The 18398-nt window shown below is 37.4% G+C and overlaps 2 protein-coding genes across 2 annotated transcripts; both read left to right on the top strand.

Annotated features, from left to right (window-relative positions):
• The first annotated feature begins 5016 nt into the window (after positions 1 to 5016).
• si:ch211-276i12.4 (uncharacterized) lies at positions 5017 to 11077 on the top strand. Its single transcript, XM_059515946.1, has 7 exons — positions 5017 to 5724; positions 6203 to 7553; positions 8435 to 8463; positions 8748 to 8876; positions 8971 to 9037; positions 9624 to 9731; positions 10143 to 11077. Exons 1-7 carry the CDS (start codon positions 5585 to 5587, stop codon positions 10722 to 10724), a joined length of 2406 nt encoding a protein of 801 aa, XP_059371929.1. The 5' UTR covers positions 5017 to 5584; the 3' UTR covers positions 10725 to 11077.
• A 663-nt stretch (positions 11078 to 11740) lies between these two features.
• On the top strand, positions 11741 to 17820 carry rom1b (retinal outer segment membrane protein 1b). Its single transcript, XM_059515947.1, has 6 exons — positions 11741 to 11841; positions 12144 to 12294; positions 13494 to 13769; positions 14476 to 14630; positions 14907 to 15153; positions 17177 to 17820. Exons 2-6 carry the CDS (start codon positions 12145 to 12147, stop codon positions 17405 to 17407), a joined length of 1059 nt encoding a protein of 352 aa, XP_059371930.1. The 5' UTR covers positions 11741 to 11841; position 12144; the 3' UTR covers positions 17408 to 17820.
• Positions 17821 to 18398: the final 578 nt, after the last annotated feature.

Consider the following 18398-nt stretch of genomic DNA (forward strand, 5'->3'; position numbering starts at 1 on the left):
TATACCATTCAATGAGACGAAAGAGTGCCATAATAATGTGTTAAATGGAAGCGTTTGATCCCATTCTGTGTTACCAAGGATGTAAACGCTGGTCTAGATGCCATGGAAGGCTTGTAACAGGGCCACTCATCAACTGGCAGACACACTGGTGGTTCCTTCCCCCATACAGTGCTATTCAAGCCACTGCACCCTTAAAGCTGCTTTCACAAACTGCAAAGTCTAGGAAAAGATTTGGGTTAACGGCCCACTCCCCCCCCCCCCCCCACTGCCCATGACAATCCCCAACATTCAATACTGGAAATTATGTAAGAAAGTATATGGTTCACAATTCCAAACACAACTTAAATTCAATGAGGTACCTTCCTAAATCCAATCAAAGTAGCGGCATTCCTTGTATCTTTGTAAGAACCGTTAAAGAGCAGTCAATAATTAGACTAAAAGGGTCCACACGACATCCTGGAATCCCTTTTGGTTCTATGGCCTCTAATATGACCAGGGCCTGTGGGAAAGAGAACTAGAGAAACGCATTTGCCCCTTCCAAACACCCCAAAAAACTGTGCAATGACATTACACCACTATTAAGAAACTGCATTTGCAAAATCTGTATGTTAATACTTCACACACACACAAAAAAAAAAAAAAGCATTTTCCATTTTTTTTTTTAAAGGAAGCCGTTGCTTCAATTTCACATAAAAATTCATGCATGAACTGTCAATTTTTACCGGCAGGCAATACGCAGCTGCCCTGGCATCATATGCTGGACTGACGCAGTGGGGGTGCAGTAGAGGTAGTTGTGTCACGTAGGGACAGACGTAGAGGAACTTCAACTCCGAAAAACCCTTCGCATGTGGATTGCTTCTCAGGACAGACCTAATGGATTTAAGCGGATATGGGGACGACTTTTCCACAGACCTAGAGCCAAAACGCAGCGGAGGCGTGGTCGATTAAGGATGGTCATCTTCCACAGCACACTAACGCCATTCATCAGACTTGACCAACAAGAGGATAGATGACACATCAGAATTTCAAACATTGTCACTCACCACGCCTGAAAAGGAAAGAATAGAACTTCGCGAGCAAAAGTGTTCTGGAATGCAAACTACTGACATGACTTCAAAATTACACAGGATACCTCGACCCATACAAACCAAATGCCCGCTTCATGACTTTACTATGGCGAAGACACCGGTTACTCTCTGCTTGCGAGCCATCTTTCTTTCTCTGCAGCTGTTGGGACATTCATCTTTGGCTTGCTCTGATCTACACCAGCTGAGCTCCCTCTGGTGGCGAAAGCTGTCCTGACGCTAATCTGCCTTGTGGCTCTGGCTCCCCCATCTGGATACTGCTGCTGTCCTCCCTGCTCTGTGCCCCCCGATCCTCCCCTGGCTCCTCTCTGGTCCTGCCTGGCTCGACAGCTTGTCTTGACTCTCCCTGGTCCTGGCCTCTGCTGTAGATCTTTTCTTCAATCCGTTGTCAGCTAAGCGCTAGGTCGTTACTGAACAACTTTAACTCAGTCCATGTCTCCTTTTCTCCGTACTTAGGGTCTTCTGCTGATATTTTTGGATCATGAAAAACAAGCTATGCTCCCATTTCACAGCTGTTGCGCAACACGTGTCTCTGTCCATAAAAGTGACCACTTAAGTGGGTCGTTCAAATAACTTAGTCAAAAGTGCGTCATCGTAGCTGATCAAAATGCTTCTAGGCTTATGAATGGATGGTCGAAATATTGGTTTTACGTATGAAAAAAAAATTGACTGCAACTATAACCAATGTCCAGGTTTTCTCAACTATAAACTTACTTGTTAAAAATACCTCCTTAAAACAAGACGGGCTTCTTCGGCTTTAAAAACGTAAAATATATAGACGAATTTTCTATTTGTCTGGTGATTATCCTAACGGTAAGCTTAGCTTTTTTTAAGAAAATCTTCTGTACAGTTAGTCTTGTCATAGATTCCTCCCCCGCTAATTAACATACCGGTATATCGGCGTGTCATCGCGACCGCCATTTTGTTAACTTTGCTAAAGTTAAGAATGAAAAAGCAAATTTTGAATAACAACAAAGTTTAAGTCAAGTCCCTTCCTAAACCTCGTTGAAAGAGCAGTATACTTAAAACTAGCTTAATAAAATAAGACAGTATGGTCATAGCAGCGCTTTGTTTTAGCTATTATTAGCCAGCTGGTTAAACATTAATGTTAGCCAACTTGGTAAAATAAGCGTTAATGTTACATATTCCGTTTCATAAATCGCTTATGTCATAGTTTTGTCTTTTCTATTAGAAACCGTCTAACGATAAAGTCAATTGTTTCTTAAAAAAAAAACACTTTAACTAAAAAAAAAAAAACTTACATCGAATCTTCTTCACGCTAAATGTTATTAGTAGAAAGCCTTAATATAGTCGACTGCAACAAAGTATAAACATAAAAGCGAAAATAGTTGACAAAGAACAATGCCTCTAACTTATCATTAAAAAAAAACACAAGAGCGTATAACACGAAGACACATCACCAGAGCAAAGAGCCCTCCCTGTCTTCCTCAGCGACTCGCCCTGTTCTGACGCGCTTTGATGTGGCCTCGGCTTTTATAGACCGCTGTGAGGCGGTCGGTTTCAGTTCCTTCCGCCGTGTGATGAAAAATAGTCCCTCTCAAAAGAATCGTGACTTTTATAATTTCTTTTCAGAGCTATACAGACCACACAATATATGCTGCTATGAACATTCATGAATATTGATATATGTGAAAATGTGTATGTAATCAAAAACAAAACATCATGGTTTTATTATAGCAAACATTCTGTGTTAACCTTTGTGTAAACAACTCAAGTTAGACAGAAAGTCGAACTAGAAAGCAAAAATTCACCAAATTTTAAGCAAGTTACATTGGAAATTTTTTAAAAGTAATTCCCCCACAATACGCGCTTTCATTTTTTATAAGATTAACGTTCACAGCTGCCCAGAAATGCAGGATGATTCATCACAAATGCACTTTTCAAACAACAACAACAGTGACGTCAGAAGCGCAGTGCGGAGGAATACAACACGGGTAACACAAGCCCCTCTTTCGATCTGGCTCAAACCGGTTTTAGTGCACGGATCTTCTTTTCTTTTCACCGCAGTGATTCAATGCGCATGCGTGTAACATTTTTTTGGCTTAATGATGATCAACTAAATTCCAGAATGTTCTAGTTTAATCCAGATGGAAAGTTATGCGAAAACATTCAAGCTTTTTGTGGAGGTCAAGACATACATTATACTTTAGAAGGTTAAATAAATGGCCCATCGTGATTAATAAAGAGATTCTGGCCAATGTTTTTGTTTCGATCTAGTCATGTACATGTGCTGTGTGAGTAAACGTGTGCTGTAACGTTATTTGTTACTCACTTGTAAACTGCTTCCAATAAAAAATGAATAAAGGTACATTTAACCTGAATTTAGAAACTGAAATCGTGTCTTTATCACACTGTGTGAGGGGTATACGTGACCTCGAGCACGTCTCCTCCTCTGGTGTTTGTCCTTAAGTCCATATAAAGACAGTGTGAAGGAAAGGGGGGGGGGGCAACACACTTAAAAACACGAAATACCAGTATACTGCCTGTTTATGTTTTAACATTCATCATGAGCCAACAGAAACCTGTTTAGTGACGAATGCTTTCAGTGCTCATCTGGAAAACAATTAATCTGATAAACGATTTTATATTACTGCGCTAAATGAGAACAATCATTTTGGGATTAAGTTTTAGCGATCATCAAAGTTAAAATACATCATTTAATCTCCCAAACTGATGTAAATGATACAACTTGTTTTGCATTCTTAAAGACTATAGCAATGCATGATTTATTATTTTTGGCAGCTGTCGTCATTTGTGCGACAGCTTTTGAAATGACTTCGCATATTCGTCATCATCAGACACTAACTTTCCGACCCACTGCTAATATATCGCTAATATGTCTCGTTTTATTGTACTTCATCGTACCAGTTTTTATACAGTCTATGGTAAGGCCTGGGTTTTCATTTGAAAGTTGCCACTAGATGGCATCGGTCACACATTAATCAAATCACACATAGGCCATTTGCCTATGAATAGAGATGAATAGCTTGAATCCTATCAGTCCTCAGTGTTGGGGAGTAACTAGTTACATGTAACTAAATTACGTAATTTGATCACAAAACAAATGTAATTGTAATCAGTTACAGTTACTTAGAAATGTGTAGGGCCTAATTAAATTACAGAATGAATATGTTATCGATTACAACCCCAATTTTTTCCCCACAAACATCAAAATTGACTTCTTTCATAAATTGCATTGACTGCTCTAATACATGAGACTCCAATGTTTCAGGAGTTTAGGACACATGCTTATTTGATAATGGTTTTATTTTGTATTTAGTTTTATGTATATATATTTCTTACAATTAACAGTTTTTTTTCCCAAAGGCATTGTCAAAGGCCAGTGTTTCCAGTTATAACTATGCAAATATGTAATAAAAATAACAGAGGGCTATCATATGTACTAAACTATTTCCTGTTATGGTTTTAAATTTGTATTTAACCTCAAAATGATCTCAGAGTAAAAAGAGGGCCTGATTTTTTGGCTTTAAAATTAAAATTGAATAATCTTAATTCCAGTGCTGATCAGTATACACTAAGGTTAACCCTGTATGGTTTAAATGTTTGAAAATGATTAACAGTTGAATAAATTAGAAATGTAGAAAATTAATCTAAAAGTAATCAAATGTAATCAGTTATAGTTAGAAATAGTTACACTACTTATTACATTTTAAACAGGGTAACTTGTAATCTGTATCCTATTACTACATTTCTAAAGTAAACTTCCTAACTGAATAAAAACCTTCAGCCAATGAAATAATATATTAGTCTTAATCTTTTATTTATTATTTATTTATCAGATTCCATGTGTTTTGAACATGAGCATGAGAAATGGAAGATGGCCGATACATATAGGCCAAATGTTTTATGGGTATGAAAATTAATGCACAATAATAAAGTTATTAACAAAATTCCCATGTCAATTGCACTAGGCATTAAAAGCAAAATATGTTTTTTGGTGATAGTATGTGACAAGAATGCCATATTTGTCTATGCCTTTGAATATAAATGTCATCCAATAAATCCATTGTGATATAACGGAGTAGACTTGTGAATTTCATTCACACCATTTTGTGTATGTAACCCAGATACCATATAATGCAATGTCCTTTCAGCAAAGCCAATCGATTGTGTTCCAGCTGTGCTCTCCCCATGAGGATGTGGATTCATTACATCAGAATCAGATGGATATTGGGTGACAGAAAGCCCTGGCAGCATTAAACTTGTTTTACTCCTGCTGCTCTAGCCTGGTGGAGAAACATCTGCTTGTGAAAGGATGCACTTTTAAATATATTTCTTTAGAAGATCATTCATTCTTCAGATTCCTGGAACCTTAACAACAAATTTTATACAGACCCCCAAAACTCTGCAAAGATCACATACCCAAATCAGAGCTGAACAAATCATTTTCAGGAATTACAAGGGAGGCATCAACAGAGTAAAATAGCTAAATACTGATAGTGTAGAGAGTATAAGAGATGGAAAGATACTTCACACCTGTGTATGGCTCCTCAGAGGATGAGGTGAAAATGTACAAACATTACCATCCCATACCTCAACAGCATCATCAAAACCATCATTACCAGCACAACCATTATCACCACCGCGGACCACACAGGTATGTGTTTAAACTTTCTCTGGAGGATATGTACAATTAATTAAAGATTTTCTATCTATCTATCTATCTATCTATCTATCTATCTATCTATCTATCTATCTATCTATCTATCTATCTATCTATCTATCTATCTATCTATCTATCTATCTATCTATCTATCTATCTATCTATCTATCTATCTATCTATCTATCTTTAATATTCTTTCCTCCTTATTTCTACTTTCTGTAATTATGATTAATTGAAACTATATATCATTAGTATAGTGGGAAAATTGTACATTGTGGACTCTAACACAAAAAAACTCAGTATATATATTTTTTCTGAGATAATTACTGAGAATTGTTATTCAACACACTGTGAATCTCCCTACTGCTGTTGTGTAAATAAGTCAATATATAACCAGAACAGATCACATTTTGACATTATTTTTATTATTATTAATTTCAAATCTTTTTATGTAACCCCCTTTTAAATCAGTCCCAACTCTTCAAGCAGTCACGTAAAACACGCTGATAAACATACTCACCATCACCACGGCAACCAGCATCACTTTTATCATCCCGCAAACCCTAAAATGTCTGGAGACCATCACAGCTTCTCTAAAATGTCTTCCTCCAGCCTGTCCTCCTCCACTTCCACTTCTTCATCTGCATCTTTGACCTCTGACCCCAGCCTGGATGATGAGACGAATCTCATGCACAAACCCCAGCATTCCCTGTCCTGCTCCAACATCCCTGAGGTCCGAAGGAAAAGCCATGACAGAGAATCCGTGGATTTTGATTTTGATCAGAGAGATCAGAGGCACCGCCACAGTCTAGAAAATGCAATCGAACTGCTGCCTGGTTCTCAGCATGGGCATTGGATGCCAAAACTCTCCCGGGGCCATAGCAAAAGTGAAGAGGGCCTTCAACAAAACAAGCACAAAGATGGTTACTCAGCAGGATCTCACTCCATGGATCATGGGCCACTTTACAAGACTGCAAGCCTGGGGCAAAGCCTTGCATTTGGGGGCAATACTGACAACACTCTCGGTGGCAGAGTGGTTCCCAAGAAGGCAGTTTCATCTATTCAGTTGCCCAGCAAAGGTATTCTGAAAAATAAAGATGAGGGACAGAAAGATGGAAACTTCAGGAAAGCGAAGTCTATGGAGGTGCTCTCCACCCGGGTGCACGTCACAGGAGCATCCAAGCAGATCTCTAAGGAAGCTGCGAGGGATAACTTTGTGAAAGGGAAGCTACAGTTCTCTGCATTTCTGGACGAGATCACCAAGCAGGTTATCAGTCCCTGTGCTCTTAACTCTTTTGGTATAAACACATCAACGCCACCAAAATCACCCAATGAAGAGCGCACGACCCGCAGCGGCAAGCAGGAGAGCTTTGTGCCACCACCAAAACAGCAGCCCATTAGAGCTGAGAGACCAGATTCAGGAAAAACAGATTCAAGCTCACTCTCTCGATCACATAAGAGCAAAAACCACAACCGAAACCTGACCAGTCCTCCACCACCGCCCCGCCGCCCTTCAAAAGCTGAAAAACAAGAAGCTGCTTCAGGTAAAGAGCACCACAGGCAATATTCTCAGATGTTCACTGATGGTACCAGCACCAGCCCAGAAACTATCCACACCAACTTCTCGAAACAAAAAGGGCGACATCAGAGTAGTCATGGCCCATCCAGGAACTTTCATATTAAGCGGGAATCACCGCCGCCTCTGCGAGCCGCAGGGCTTCAGACAGAGTCCCAGTCGAGTAAATCATCCACCAGTGCTAGTTCAGAGAAAAGTAACAGACCCAAACACATGGGACACAGGAGGCAGTCCAAACCACACAGGGTGAGTTCATCAAAAGACCAAAAATGCAATTTTTTTTTAAATATGGTCTGAACCTCTTAAAAATGTTTCTAGAAAAACATTAAAATAAATAAAAAACAAGAAATATGAAATGTATGTTTTGTATTGCAATAATTTTATATGAGGTTTGGAATATAACATTTTTGGAGCCCTGCAACAAACCTGTAAATTAAAAAAAAAACATTTTTATGAATACAATTTAAACAATTAAAAAATCTATATAAAAAAAATAAATAAAGCAAATCAGTATGAGCAAATGTTGAGTTTTTAATGTATATTCTACTTCAAATATATGCCGTTCGTTTGAACGTTTTCCTCAAAGAATTTTGGGAAATAAATTTTTTTTACGGTTTCCACAAAAACATGAAGCAATACTTCTTTTTTTCCAGCTGTCATAATAAAAAACAAATGGTTCTTGAGCACCAAATCAGCATATTAGAATGATTTCCAAATAACATTTGAACAGTAGTGTATATATTCCATAAATTAAACAAACATATTTATTTGAGCTTTTTTTTCCCCTCCACAAACATTTGGGTAACAGAAGCAGTCAGCATCTGACTCTCTTTAATAAGTTGTAATTGGTACATGTGTTATAGCAAACACAGATCAGAAAGATCAAAATGAAGGGATAATTAAAATAAAGATTGAATTATTGATAGCCTTAGATAAATCATGCTGGAAGCATGAGGGATACCATTCATTGTGTCCATATCCCTTGATTAACACAATTGAATCAGATGAGTCATCAATCAATGGTCTTCTCTGGCACATATCACTTCAAAAATCTATTTTCTATTTTCTGTCCTGTTCTGTCCTCTATTTACTGTTTCACCCCCCTCTCTCTTCTCTCGCGCCCTTAGGATTCATCTGGTTCCATGGATAGAGTTCAGTAAGTGGTTTCCCCCCTTTTTCAGATTGGTTGGTTCAGACGATTGATTTTGCTCTTATTCCAGAGCTTTCCCCCACTTTACACTGCTCCGTGTCCTAAACTCTGCCATCCAGCCTGAGCCCTATCGATTGCTACTATTGTCATCTGTCTCTGTTAATCTGTCCAGAGCAGAGTCATAGTATTTTTCCTTTACAAATGATCTATGATACTGAGCTTCTGCAGAAACACAGCAGTTTACCTCCTGACAAAGACTGATAAACACACTGATCTGTAATATATTGCAGGATGCTGGAGGAGTACAACAAAGAGCTACATGAGAACCTGTTGCAGACAGTGGCATGCATTGAGAACATGGAGGCAGAATTGAAATGTACCAAGACAGAGTTAGTCAGCTTTAAAGAGAAATACAGAAGGTCAGCATCTAAAAGCAGTACTGTGAATAAAATAGGTTTTTAGTTCATAAATGATAGCACTCATCTTTTATTCTCTCTTATGTTTAATTTGTAGGCTACAGGAAAGCTATTCTGTTTCTCAGCAGGCAAACAGTGTCTTGGAGCAGAAACTCAAAACTGCAGTAAGTTTAACACAAGTTGTAGAAGGCATTTTTCACAAAAAGACTACAATTTAGAAATAGACTACTAAAATAGACTACAAAATAGACTACTATTTTTTTTTAAATAGCATAAAAATTTACCTAAATTGGTACAATGAGCGAACTAATAATTATTTATTACTACACTGAAATGTAAATCAGTTCAATATAACTATTCAAAGGTCAAGACTTCTGAGGTGGGACCAAATCATCATTTTGGGGGATAGATGTGAGATTTGTGCCTGCCATAAAAGTTTATATTAAATATAAAAACAAAGAATATGATTAACAAGAAAACAGGGGTTGTTGCAAAAGATACACATACAGTACAATAAAAGAAGCTCTGTGTCGTGAATTGCTTTCTTAAGTTTTTTTTCTAATACATAAAGTGCACATCAGTAAAATATGATGGTGTTCTTTTCAGGCCTTATGGCTACTTATTAAAGCACCTGCTTTCCCGTGCACTGGGCTCTATAAGAATAAAATTCACATCCGCTGAAATTTCAGTAGTGCTATACCAACACCCGTGTTATGTTTAAACAGTATTTTTTTTACCTTATTCTGAAAGGTAGACAGCTTGGACTCAGAGAGGAAGTTCCTCATGCAGAGAATTGCAGATCTGACTAAACAGCTGGATACGTCTCAGAAGACCATCAGCTCTCTGGAAAACATCAATGTAAGCGCAACCCATAGACAGATACAACAAACAGATGTCTTCTGATTCTTGCACAAACTAGTCAATTCCCCACAAAACTGCTTATATAGTACACTTATGATATTATACATATTATTAACGTGATATTTTATTGTTGCATAGTCGATGTTTTACAAATACGGCTTGATTTTAGAAGGCTCGCCTCTTTTTGCACATCACAGCATAACTGATCGCCAACCAATCAGCATTGTTGTGACATAATTTCTGACCTGAACAAAGAGGGGGAAATATATACATTTGTTCAAATAAATAAAATGCATCATTGCTCACACTATAGACGGCATGGTTTATTTACTTGTGTCTGCACAATCAAGTATTTTAACATAAAGAAACACATCAAAAGGTTAAAGGTTAACATCTTTCTCTCTTTAGGTTCCCTCAATGACTAGAGAGTTGTTGAAAAATCACTTTGACTCTCATGAAGCACCGGAGCACTTCTTATGTTCTCAAACATTTCCAGGCCAAACTGATGGTGACCAATCAGAGAGGGTGAAGGAGCTCAGAAACAACCAACCATTTGATGGAAAAGGGGATGTTTTTGAATGGCCACAGACTGGACACACATGCTCAGGTGCCAGACAACAGCCTGTCACAGTCTTTCTGCCGTGGAAACATGATCATGATCCATGGGCAGAGCCAGGGCAACTTGTGACTGAAGGAAGTGACTCACACCTTCCTTTTTCTTTTACTAATGATGTGCCAATCCACAAAATGATGGCAGTTACAAAGGCACCAAGTCATGAAGTGCACCAATTAACCATGAACACAGAGATCCACTTAATTCCCCCAAACCCATTTAATCTAGATGAGATAAGGCCCAGCAGACAGACAGGTGGAGAGGGAACTGTCACTGATGTCAACTATCTTACAGCTCAAAGGATGCTGAATGAGTTTTTGAATCAGATTCCTCCTCCAGTGAATGATGCTGAAGGGAAGGATGCAGCAGACATTTAATTTGACGTCTGTGTGTAAACTGTATTTGTAACATTAAAAATCTCTAACATCTCCCATTACCTATATTTCAGCAAGGATGCAAATAACTGTGGCTCTGATGGGTCTGGTATTTGTGAAATACACTTAATTTCTATCTTAACAAGTACAATTTCTCAAAAGTTATCCTTAATATTATTGTTTTTTTTTTTTTACCTTTTTGCCCTGGACATTGTGAAATATTAAAAGATTGGTTAGAAATAAAATAATATAGCTAGATATTCATATTAATTTATAGCTAACCAAAGTATAAAGTTTGCCTTTATAAAATTAAAATTAAACGGAGAGTGTATTTATTGTATACTGTGACATTTAGGAAAGTTCTGATAGAATATTAGTTATAGTCTCTGTTAGAAAAAAATAAGCCACATAACCATGTACATTTATATAGAATATCCTTGTATTTTTTATTTGGAATGTATTAATAAAGTCTTGTGTGCTAATTTGCTCTACACTTCAGATTGGTTTATATCTGTCTTAGTCCCTTTAAGGGTGTCTTTATGTCCAAATAAAACACTCACATTTCACTGCTGGTTATATATGCTTTATAAAATCATGTATGTGACAAATACAAATCTTGAATCTTGGCCTGCAATGGAATATGAATTATATATTTTATTTTATATCATATCATATCATATCCAAAAATGTTGAAATAAAATGTTAGAATTTGGCTGTTTTTTTGACATGGGCATTTTTATCTCTCTGTGTGTTTTTGCCCTCAGCTGTGTCCTCATTTATTTCTGACCCTGCTGTATAGACTGAGGCTCACAGGAATGCATCACATTCTGTCATGCCTGTTTTCTTCTCCATTCTTTACAGTTTCACAGTTTGTTTAAAACCCCTCCCTCAGGCACTCTTCTGGACTTGTTGACCAAGGGCAGGTTTGATAAGAGGACGCTGGCCTGGATTCTCATTGGTGGAATTGGTCTAATAGGATCAGACATGACAGGTGATTATGACACTCAAGATATAATACTCTATATCATATTTTTCAGACCTAACCAAAATGGCTGCCAAACTGTAGGAGGCACATTGAAGGCTCAGGCTCTCAAAGAAAGGCACTCAAATATTCTTGAAGGTAAAGAATTATTTTTTCTTCTGCTAAAATCAGATGATCTTGGGGACAACTTGAAATGTAATTTTAATTCAACATTAAACTATTTTTTTTGTATCAGTTACTGAAAGTATTATGTCGATGATTTCCAAAGGGACACCAGATTGTTCCTTATTATTAGAAGTAACAGAACCTGATGGCAATTTACCTGATAATGACTGTTTCTTTTTTGCTATGCTGGATACTGATATAACATGACCTCTATTAAATTCCTCTTCTGCAATCTAAGCTCCTCTCTCCTCTGTCCTACACTTCTTCCTATGCAGCATGGTGTTGTTAAAAATAAAGTTCCCCTTCCAAAAGAGGGTGCGTCTGGCCCAGGGTCTATGGCTGCTTTCATGGGTGGCCATGTTCTCTGGAGCCATCACCTTTGCTATGGGAGTCTTCCTTAAAACTGAGCTACATCGCAGATCAGAGGTAATCAAATTTTTAAAAAACAGTAATATAACCTGAAATTGAAGAATGTGAGGTACAAATGCATCCCTAGATTCATGCTTGTTTTCCAAAAACATAAATGGAAACCATTATAGTCCATTTGGATCTATAAAGTGTGTGAGAGGATAATAAGAAATGCACTGCAGGGGGGCAGTTGTGGCCTAATGGATAGAGAGCTGGACTTGTAACCCGAAGGATGTGGCTTTGAGTCTCAGGTGCAGCTGGGATTGTAGGTGGGGGAAGTGAATAACCAGCGCTCTCTCCACCTTCAATACCACGACTGAGCTGAGACCCTTGAGCAATGCACTGAAGCCCTAACTGCTCACCGGGCGCCGAGCATTGAATGTGCGTTCACGGTATGTGTGTCTGTGCACTTAGATGGGTTAAATGCAGGGCACCATTTCTGAGTATGGAACACCACACTTGGCCACACTCATTAACTATATTTACTTAATGGTTTGCATATATTATTTATTTGACACAATTAATAAATTACAATTATATTTACAATACTACAACAATTACTCCTTTCATTTACCCTTTATACTGTCAACAGCAGTGTAACAGGCCTTAGCTTTGTTTTGTTGAGAGGAATAATCTCCCATAATCTGAGGATTGGCACTCAGATAATGTCCTGTAGTGTGCAACAATACCTGAGCCTGTATCTATAATGAAGTCAATAAACATCACAATGAAACCTGATAATGAGTGAAAAGAGTATTCTGGAAAGAAACGAAGGATTAAAAAAAAACCTCATACAATGCTTCTGTTCAAGGTCTACACTTTTTAACATAACAATAGATAACCTAAAATTTTTGATGATGTCTGTAGGTTATATGCAGATGCAGGAAGAATTGAAGTTGCTTGATGGTTTCCTGTAGCTGAAACAGTAAAGTATGGTGCTAGCAACAACAAGAACTATTAAAATGTAAATAAGTACCATTAATTCAATGTAAGTTGCTTTGGATAAAAGTATTGTCAGATGCATTAATGAAATGTAAATAGTAGGTAAACCCTTTTTCTTATACTGATTAATTAAAAAAATAAGTTTTCAGATATGGGGTCAGCCTTTAGTAAAGAAAGTAAACACTGGGCCTGATTAAATGTCAGCGCATAACAGCAAAAACAAAAAAAACAAAAATGACAAATAACAAATATTCAACCCTTCTCACTCTATACAGGTGATGCACAGTATGGACATCCACATTGTACCAAATCTGCTGATGGCAGTGGGGTTAGCGTCAGTGGGCATCAACATCTGTGCTGGTAAAGTCTGCCAGGACTCACTGGACCCCACGCGTTTCCCGCGCTGGAAGATGTTTCTTCCTCCGTTCTTCTGCTTCTCTGTCTTCCTCACCTCCCTGCTGCTGGTGGCCATGATTCTGAGCTTCGCCCTGCAGCCCAGCCTCGAGGAGTCTCTGAAGATCGGACTGAAGAACGGCATCCGCTTCTACAAGGTTGGTGAGAGAAAGTCAAAAGGAATAAAGTGGGGTCTAAAAGTTATTTAACAGCAATAAGGTGATATGGTTTTATATGATTTAGTAATTTACACATACAGTAAACAGATATAGTACACAGACAGACATTTTATATTAAATTATATATATATATATATATATATATATATATATATATATATATATATATATATATATATTATGTTTGTGTGTGTGTGTTATTTACATAGTGCTCTCTGGTCTCATATAATATCTTGTTTTGGTGCATAAATCTTTTTAATTATTAAAAAAATGTACGTGTGATTCACATTTAAAATTCTGAAATTTCTTGTTTGTAATTTTATTTTACACATGGAGGACATATTTTATACATTCCCTCCATGTGTGAAATAAAATAACAATAAGTTTTCTTAAGTTTCTTGTGGAAATCACAAGCGATTTTTTTGTAATACTATTGGACTTATGCTAGATTTTTAAATGTTAGATATTTATTTATTTTGGAGTACTTTAGTTATTTATTGAAATATATAAATAAAATAAATCTAGCATTGCAGAGTCCTATAAATATTTATTTAAACGAATCAATCTGGCATTTCAGAGACCTTTTGTATACTAGACAATACTTTCAAGTCATATTTCAGGGTTTCAAGTCCTATTTCTCTTGATGAATTTTAAAGTAGTTATCTGATGTTTCATATCTCTACAGGATACAGACACACCGGGCCGTTGTTTCCAGAAGGAGACTATTGATCGTTTACAGATTGAGTTGCAGTGCTGTGGTAATACTAATTACAGGGACTGGTTTGAGGTGCAGTGGATCAGCAGCCGCTACCTGGACTTCACATCCAAAGAAGTGAAAGAGTGAGTGCAAAAATCATAGATAAACTCACCTGAATGTGAAGAGTGAGTCAGAGTTATCAATAGTTAGGCAATACCCTGCAAAACATCTCAAAATGATTTCTTTTAGCTTCTAAGGTGCATCTGAATTTAGAATGTTTTGTCCCGAAACAGGATTTCATCATCAAATGAACCTGATGCATTGATCAGAAAGTCAATAAAAAGAGCTGCAGAATCAATAGTGTAACAAAACTAGAAAAAAATTGTCTTATGTTTCTGTCTATTCCATTTTGCCATCAGTCGTGTGAGGAGTAATGTAGATGGCCGATATCTGCTGGATGGGGTCCCATTCAGCTGCTGTAACCCTGCCTCCCCCCGACCCTGCATCCAGTACAGTCTCCTGGACAACTCTGCCCATTACAACTATGAGTACCAGAGTGAAGAGCTGAACCTGTACAACCGAGGTTGCCGCCAGGCCCTTGTCAGCTACTACATGGGTTTAATGAACACCATCGGCCCTTGCGTACTATTTGATTTCCTTCTCCAGGTATGAGCTGATTAATGGCTTGAATGAGTAGTAATTACAGGCCACTGACCCTCCTAGTCCAAACAGAAACAAATAATTTGCTTTTACAAGTCATGGCTTCTCTCAGGAATCTCCAATGGGCATTTATAATTGAAGTTTGTGATGTATGAGTAAAATAAGATATGCATTAGACTTTTGTGTTTTGTTCTCCAACATAAATTATTCATGTGAATTCTGAACACCCTAATTAAATATAAGTTGCCAGGAAGAAGCAATATAAGGACTACAAATGTGAAAGTGACGTGACATTCAGCCAAGTATGGTGACCCATACTCAGAATTCGTGCTCTGCATTTAACCCATCTGAAGTGCACACACACAGAGCAGTGAACACACACACACACACTGTGAACACACACCCAGAGCAGTGGGCAGCCATTAATGCTGCAGTTGGGGGTTCGATGCCTTGCTCAAGGGCACCTAAGTCGTGGTATTGAAGGTGGAGAGGGAACTGTACATGCACTCCCCCCACCCACAATTCCTGCCAGCGCGAGACTCGAACTCACAACCCTTCGATTGGGAGTCCGACTCTCTAACCATTAGGCCACGACTTCCCCGTTGTCAGCAAAACACAACTGTTCAAAGGTCTGGGGTCAGTAAGAGTTTTCTTATTAATGAATAGTTTTATTCAGCAAGCATGCATTAAATTAATCAAAAATGACATCTATAACTTTACAAAATATATATATTTTAAAATAAATGCTGTTTGATTTAATTTTCTATTCCTCAAAAAATCCTGAAAAAAAGTATCACGTTCCCACAGGAATATTAAGCAGCACAACTACTTTTAACATTGACAATAACATGATATGTTTCTTGAGCACCAAATCAGCACATTAGAATGATTTGATCATGTGACTATAGACTGGAGCAATGCCCGCTTTGCCCTCATAAGAAAAAACGATTAAAATGATTTATATACATCATATAATGATTAAAAAAAATACAATAAAAACTTTTACAATATTTCGTTTTTTAATGTATGTTCTATATTTATGTAGTTTTGGTATTGGTAGTTCTGAAGAAATACAACAACTAAAAAATGTATGTTGTAATTTATGTTGAATCATGATAACTACAGAAATTTACTCACGGCAATGCATGTTAAATGGGAACTATCCCACAAACTGATGTCAGAGGATCATTATGAATGTTTTGTGAGGACTCCCCTAAAATAACAACATGATTTTAAGCGTCAACCTTGAATGACACATTGTATAATCTAATGTGCTCAAAACATCGAACGGTTCACACACTCATCACTGAATATTGACACATTTCCGGAACGGCTGGCAGTATGGTTGTGAACTCAAAGGTGTCAATATTCATTATTTAAGGATTAAAATAACTTTAACCCAAAACATCACGCTCTCAGCTTTTATTACAGTCACAGCTTTGTAACACTAAGAGTATGATTAGTTGCTTCTCATACACTAATCCAATAAACAGCAAACCAACGCCTGCAGTGAGAACCAGGAAAAGTAGGTTTGCTTATCTACAAAGTGTGATATTTAACATGGCATACTATCAGTTGTTACTTCATAAATTCAAGTGTAGTTTGTTGTTTTTCGGGCCCCGTAAGTTATAATACAGTGTGGTTATAATAGAGAGGAACAAAAATGTTTTTAAAGGAGGAAACTAAATACTCTTAAAAAAGAAAATGAAAACCAAAAATGAAAATGTGGTTACCATTTACGTCATTATAAACCTTCGTTCTTCTGTGGAACAGATGAAAAAAAAATCTGTTTTGTTGTCCATACAATAAAAGTTAATAGGGTCCGAATATTCTTCAGAATATCATCTTTAGTGTTGCACAGAAGAAAGAAATTCAGACAGGTTTGCAATGACAGTGAGGGTGTATAAATGACAGAATTTTCATTTTTAGGCTGAACTATTACCTTAGGAAGACACTTTAAGAGGAGCTACCTGAAGAAAAAGTCTTATAGGAGCTTGAACTCTGACCTCTATATCTCTTCTGCCTTCAGATGACCATTCTGGTGAGTCTGCGCTATCTGCAGACTGCAATGGAGGGTGTGATTGGACAGGAGAATGTGGAGATCGAGACAGACGGATACATCCTGGAGAAGGGAGTGAAGGAGACATTGCTGGAGACTAAGGAAAAGATGAAGAAGCTCCTTCGGTTTGCTCGGGTGGGCGACGCATCCTCTGTGACCCCGGACACACAGCCAGAGGCAGAAAAGCCAGCCACAGCCTAAGAGACCAAGTGTGATTGTTTATAATGAATGTTAATGTGCACATGAGTGCTAACTGCCCTTGATTATCATCATCCAAAGGGATTGCATAATCATAACTGCAACGTAATACTGTTACTTCATTATATTGTTAAATGAAGTCAAAAATTTGAGGTAAAAACCAGTAACCTCTCAAAACACTGGAAACTGTTAATACAAAACCTGAAAACACCAAAATACCCCTTTGGCAATTATATATAAAGTGAAGATGTATAAAGAAGAGTTAAAATTCCAAGGAAATGAAGGCAATGAAAAAGTAGATGTGGTCTGTAGATGTGTTGCTGCTTCATGCTTTGCTTAAATAGATAAAAAAGAGGTGAAATTGCAATAGATGCATGCAAAAAAATTAATAAATAAAGATTTGAGTTTTTAACTGATCTATGAAGTCATGTGGTCATTGAGAACGGTCATCTAGTGCTGCTTTTTGTTTTTCACTTTTGTGTTGAAATGTGTTTTTCATTTGGACACTCCTTACCTCACACTAGCCTGATATTAACTTCCCTTGTTAAAGGGTGTAGTGGTAAATTTATTTCCTCTATTCCAGCCTATGCAATGAGAGAAAGACAAAGTATGAGTGAGAGAGAAATGAATAGGATTATGCTGACCGAATGTGGCAGGCCATATTGTTGGGTGTCCTGTTCTGACACCTTAAATCTCTTTATCCCTTTGATGATGGTTAATACTATGACTGCTGCCAAAGCACTCACACACAAAACAGGCCAACACAACAAATACAACTGTGTCATGCCTCTAGTTATTTATTAAAAGCAGTTAGTTTTGCACTAGTGAACATAATTTTAACTTCTTTCAATGGATTGGTCAATATTCACACACACACACACACACACACACACACACACACACACACACACACACACACACACACACACACGTTTGTTTCTGTGAATTGTGGGGACTTTCCATAGACTTCTATTACTTTTATACTGACCAAACA

This window comes from Carassius carassius, chromosome 29, assembly GCF_963082965.1.
Source record: "Carassius carassius chromosome 29, fCarCar2.1, whole genome shotgun sequence".
Lineage (NCBI taxonomy): Eukaryota > Metazoa > Chordata > Actinopteri > Cypriniformes > Cyprinidae > Carassius > Carassius carassius.

What these genes read in the sequence shown, in the direction of transcription:
- si:ch211-276i12.4 (XM_059515946.1), top strand. Translation starts at nt 5,585, where the DNA reads ATGGAAAGATACTTCACACCTGTGTATGGCTCCTCAGAGGATGAGGTG. An exon ending in GGCAGTCCAAACCACACAGG is followed by an intron (nt 7,554 to 8,434) that starts GTGAGTTCATCA and finishes TCGCGCCCTTAG; the next exon opens with GATTCATCTGGTTCCATGGA. An exon ending in TTTAAAGAGAAATACAGAAG is followed by an intron (nt 8,877 to 8,970) that starts GTCAGCATCTAA and finishes TTTAATTTGTAG; the next exon opens with GCTACAGGAAAGCTATTCTG.
- rom1b (XM_059515947.1), top strand. Translation starts at nt 12,145, where the DNA reads ATGGTGTTGTTAAAAATAAAGTTCCCCTTCCAAAAGAGGGTGCGTCTG. An exon ending in AGCTACATCGCAGATCAGAG is followed by an intron (nt 12,295 to 13,493) that starts GTAATCAAATTT and finishes CACTCTATACAG; the next exon opens with GTGATGCACAGTATGGACAT. An exon ending in ACGGCATCCGCTTCTACAAG is followed by an intron (nt 13,770 to 14,475) that starts GTTGGTGAGAGA and finishes ATATCTCTACAG; the next exon opens with GATACAGACACACCGGGCCG.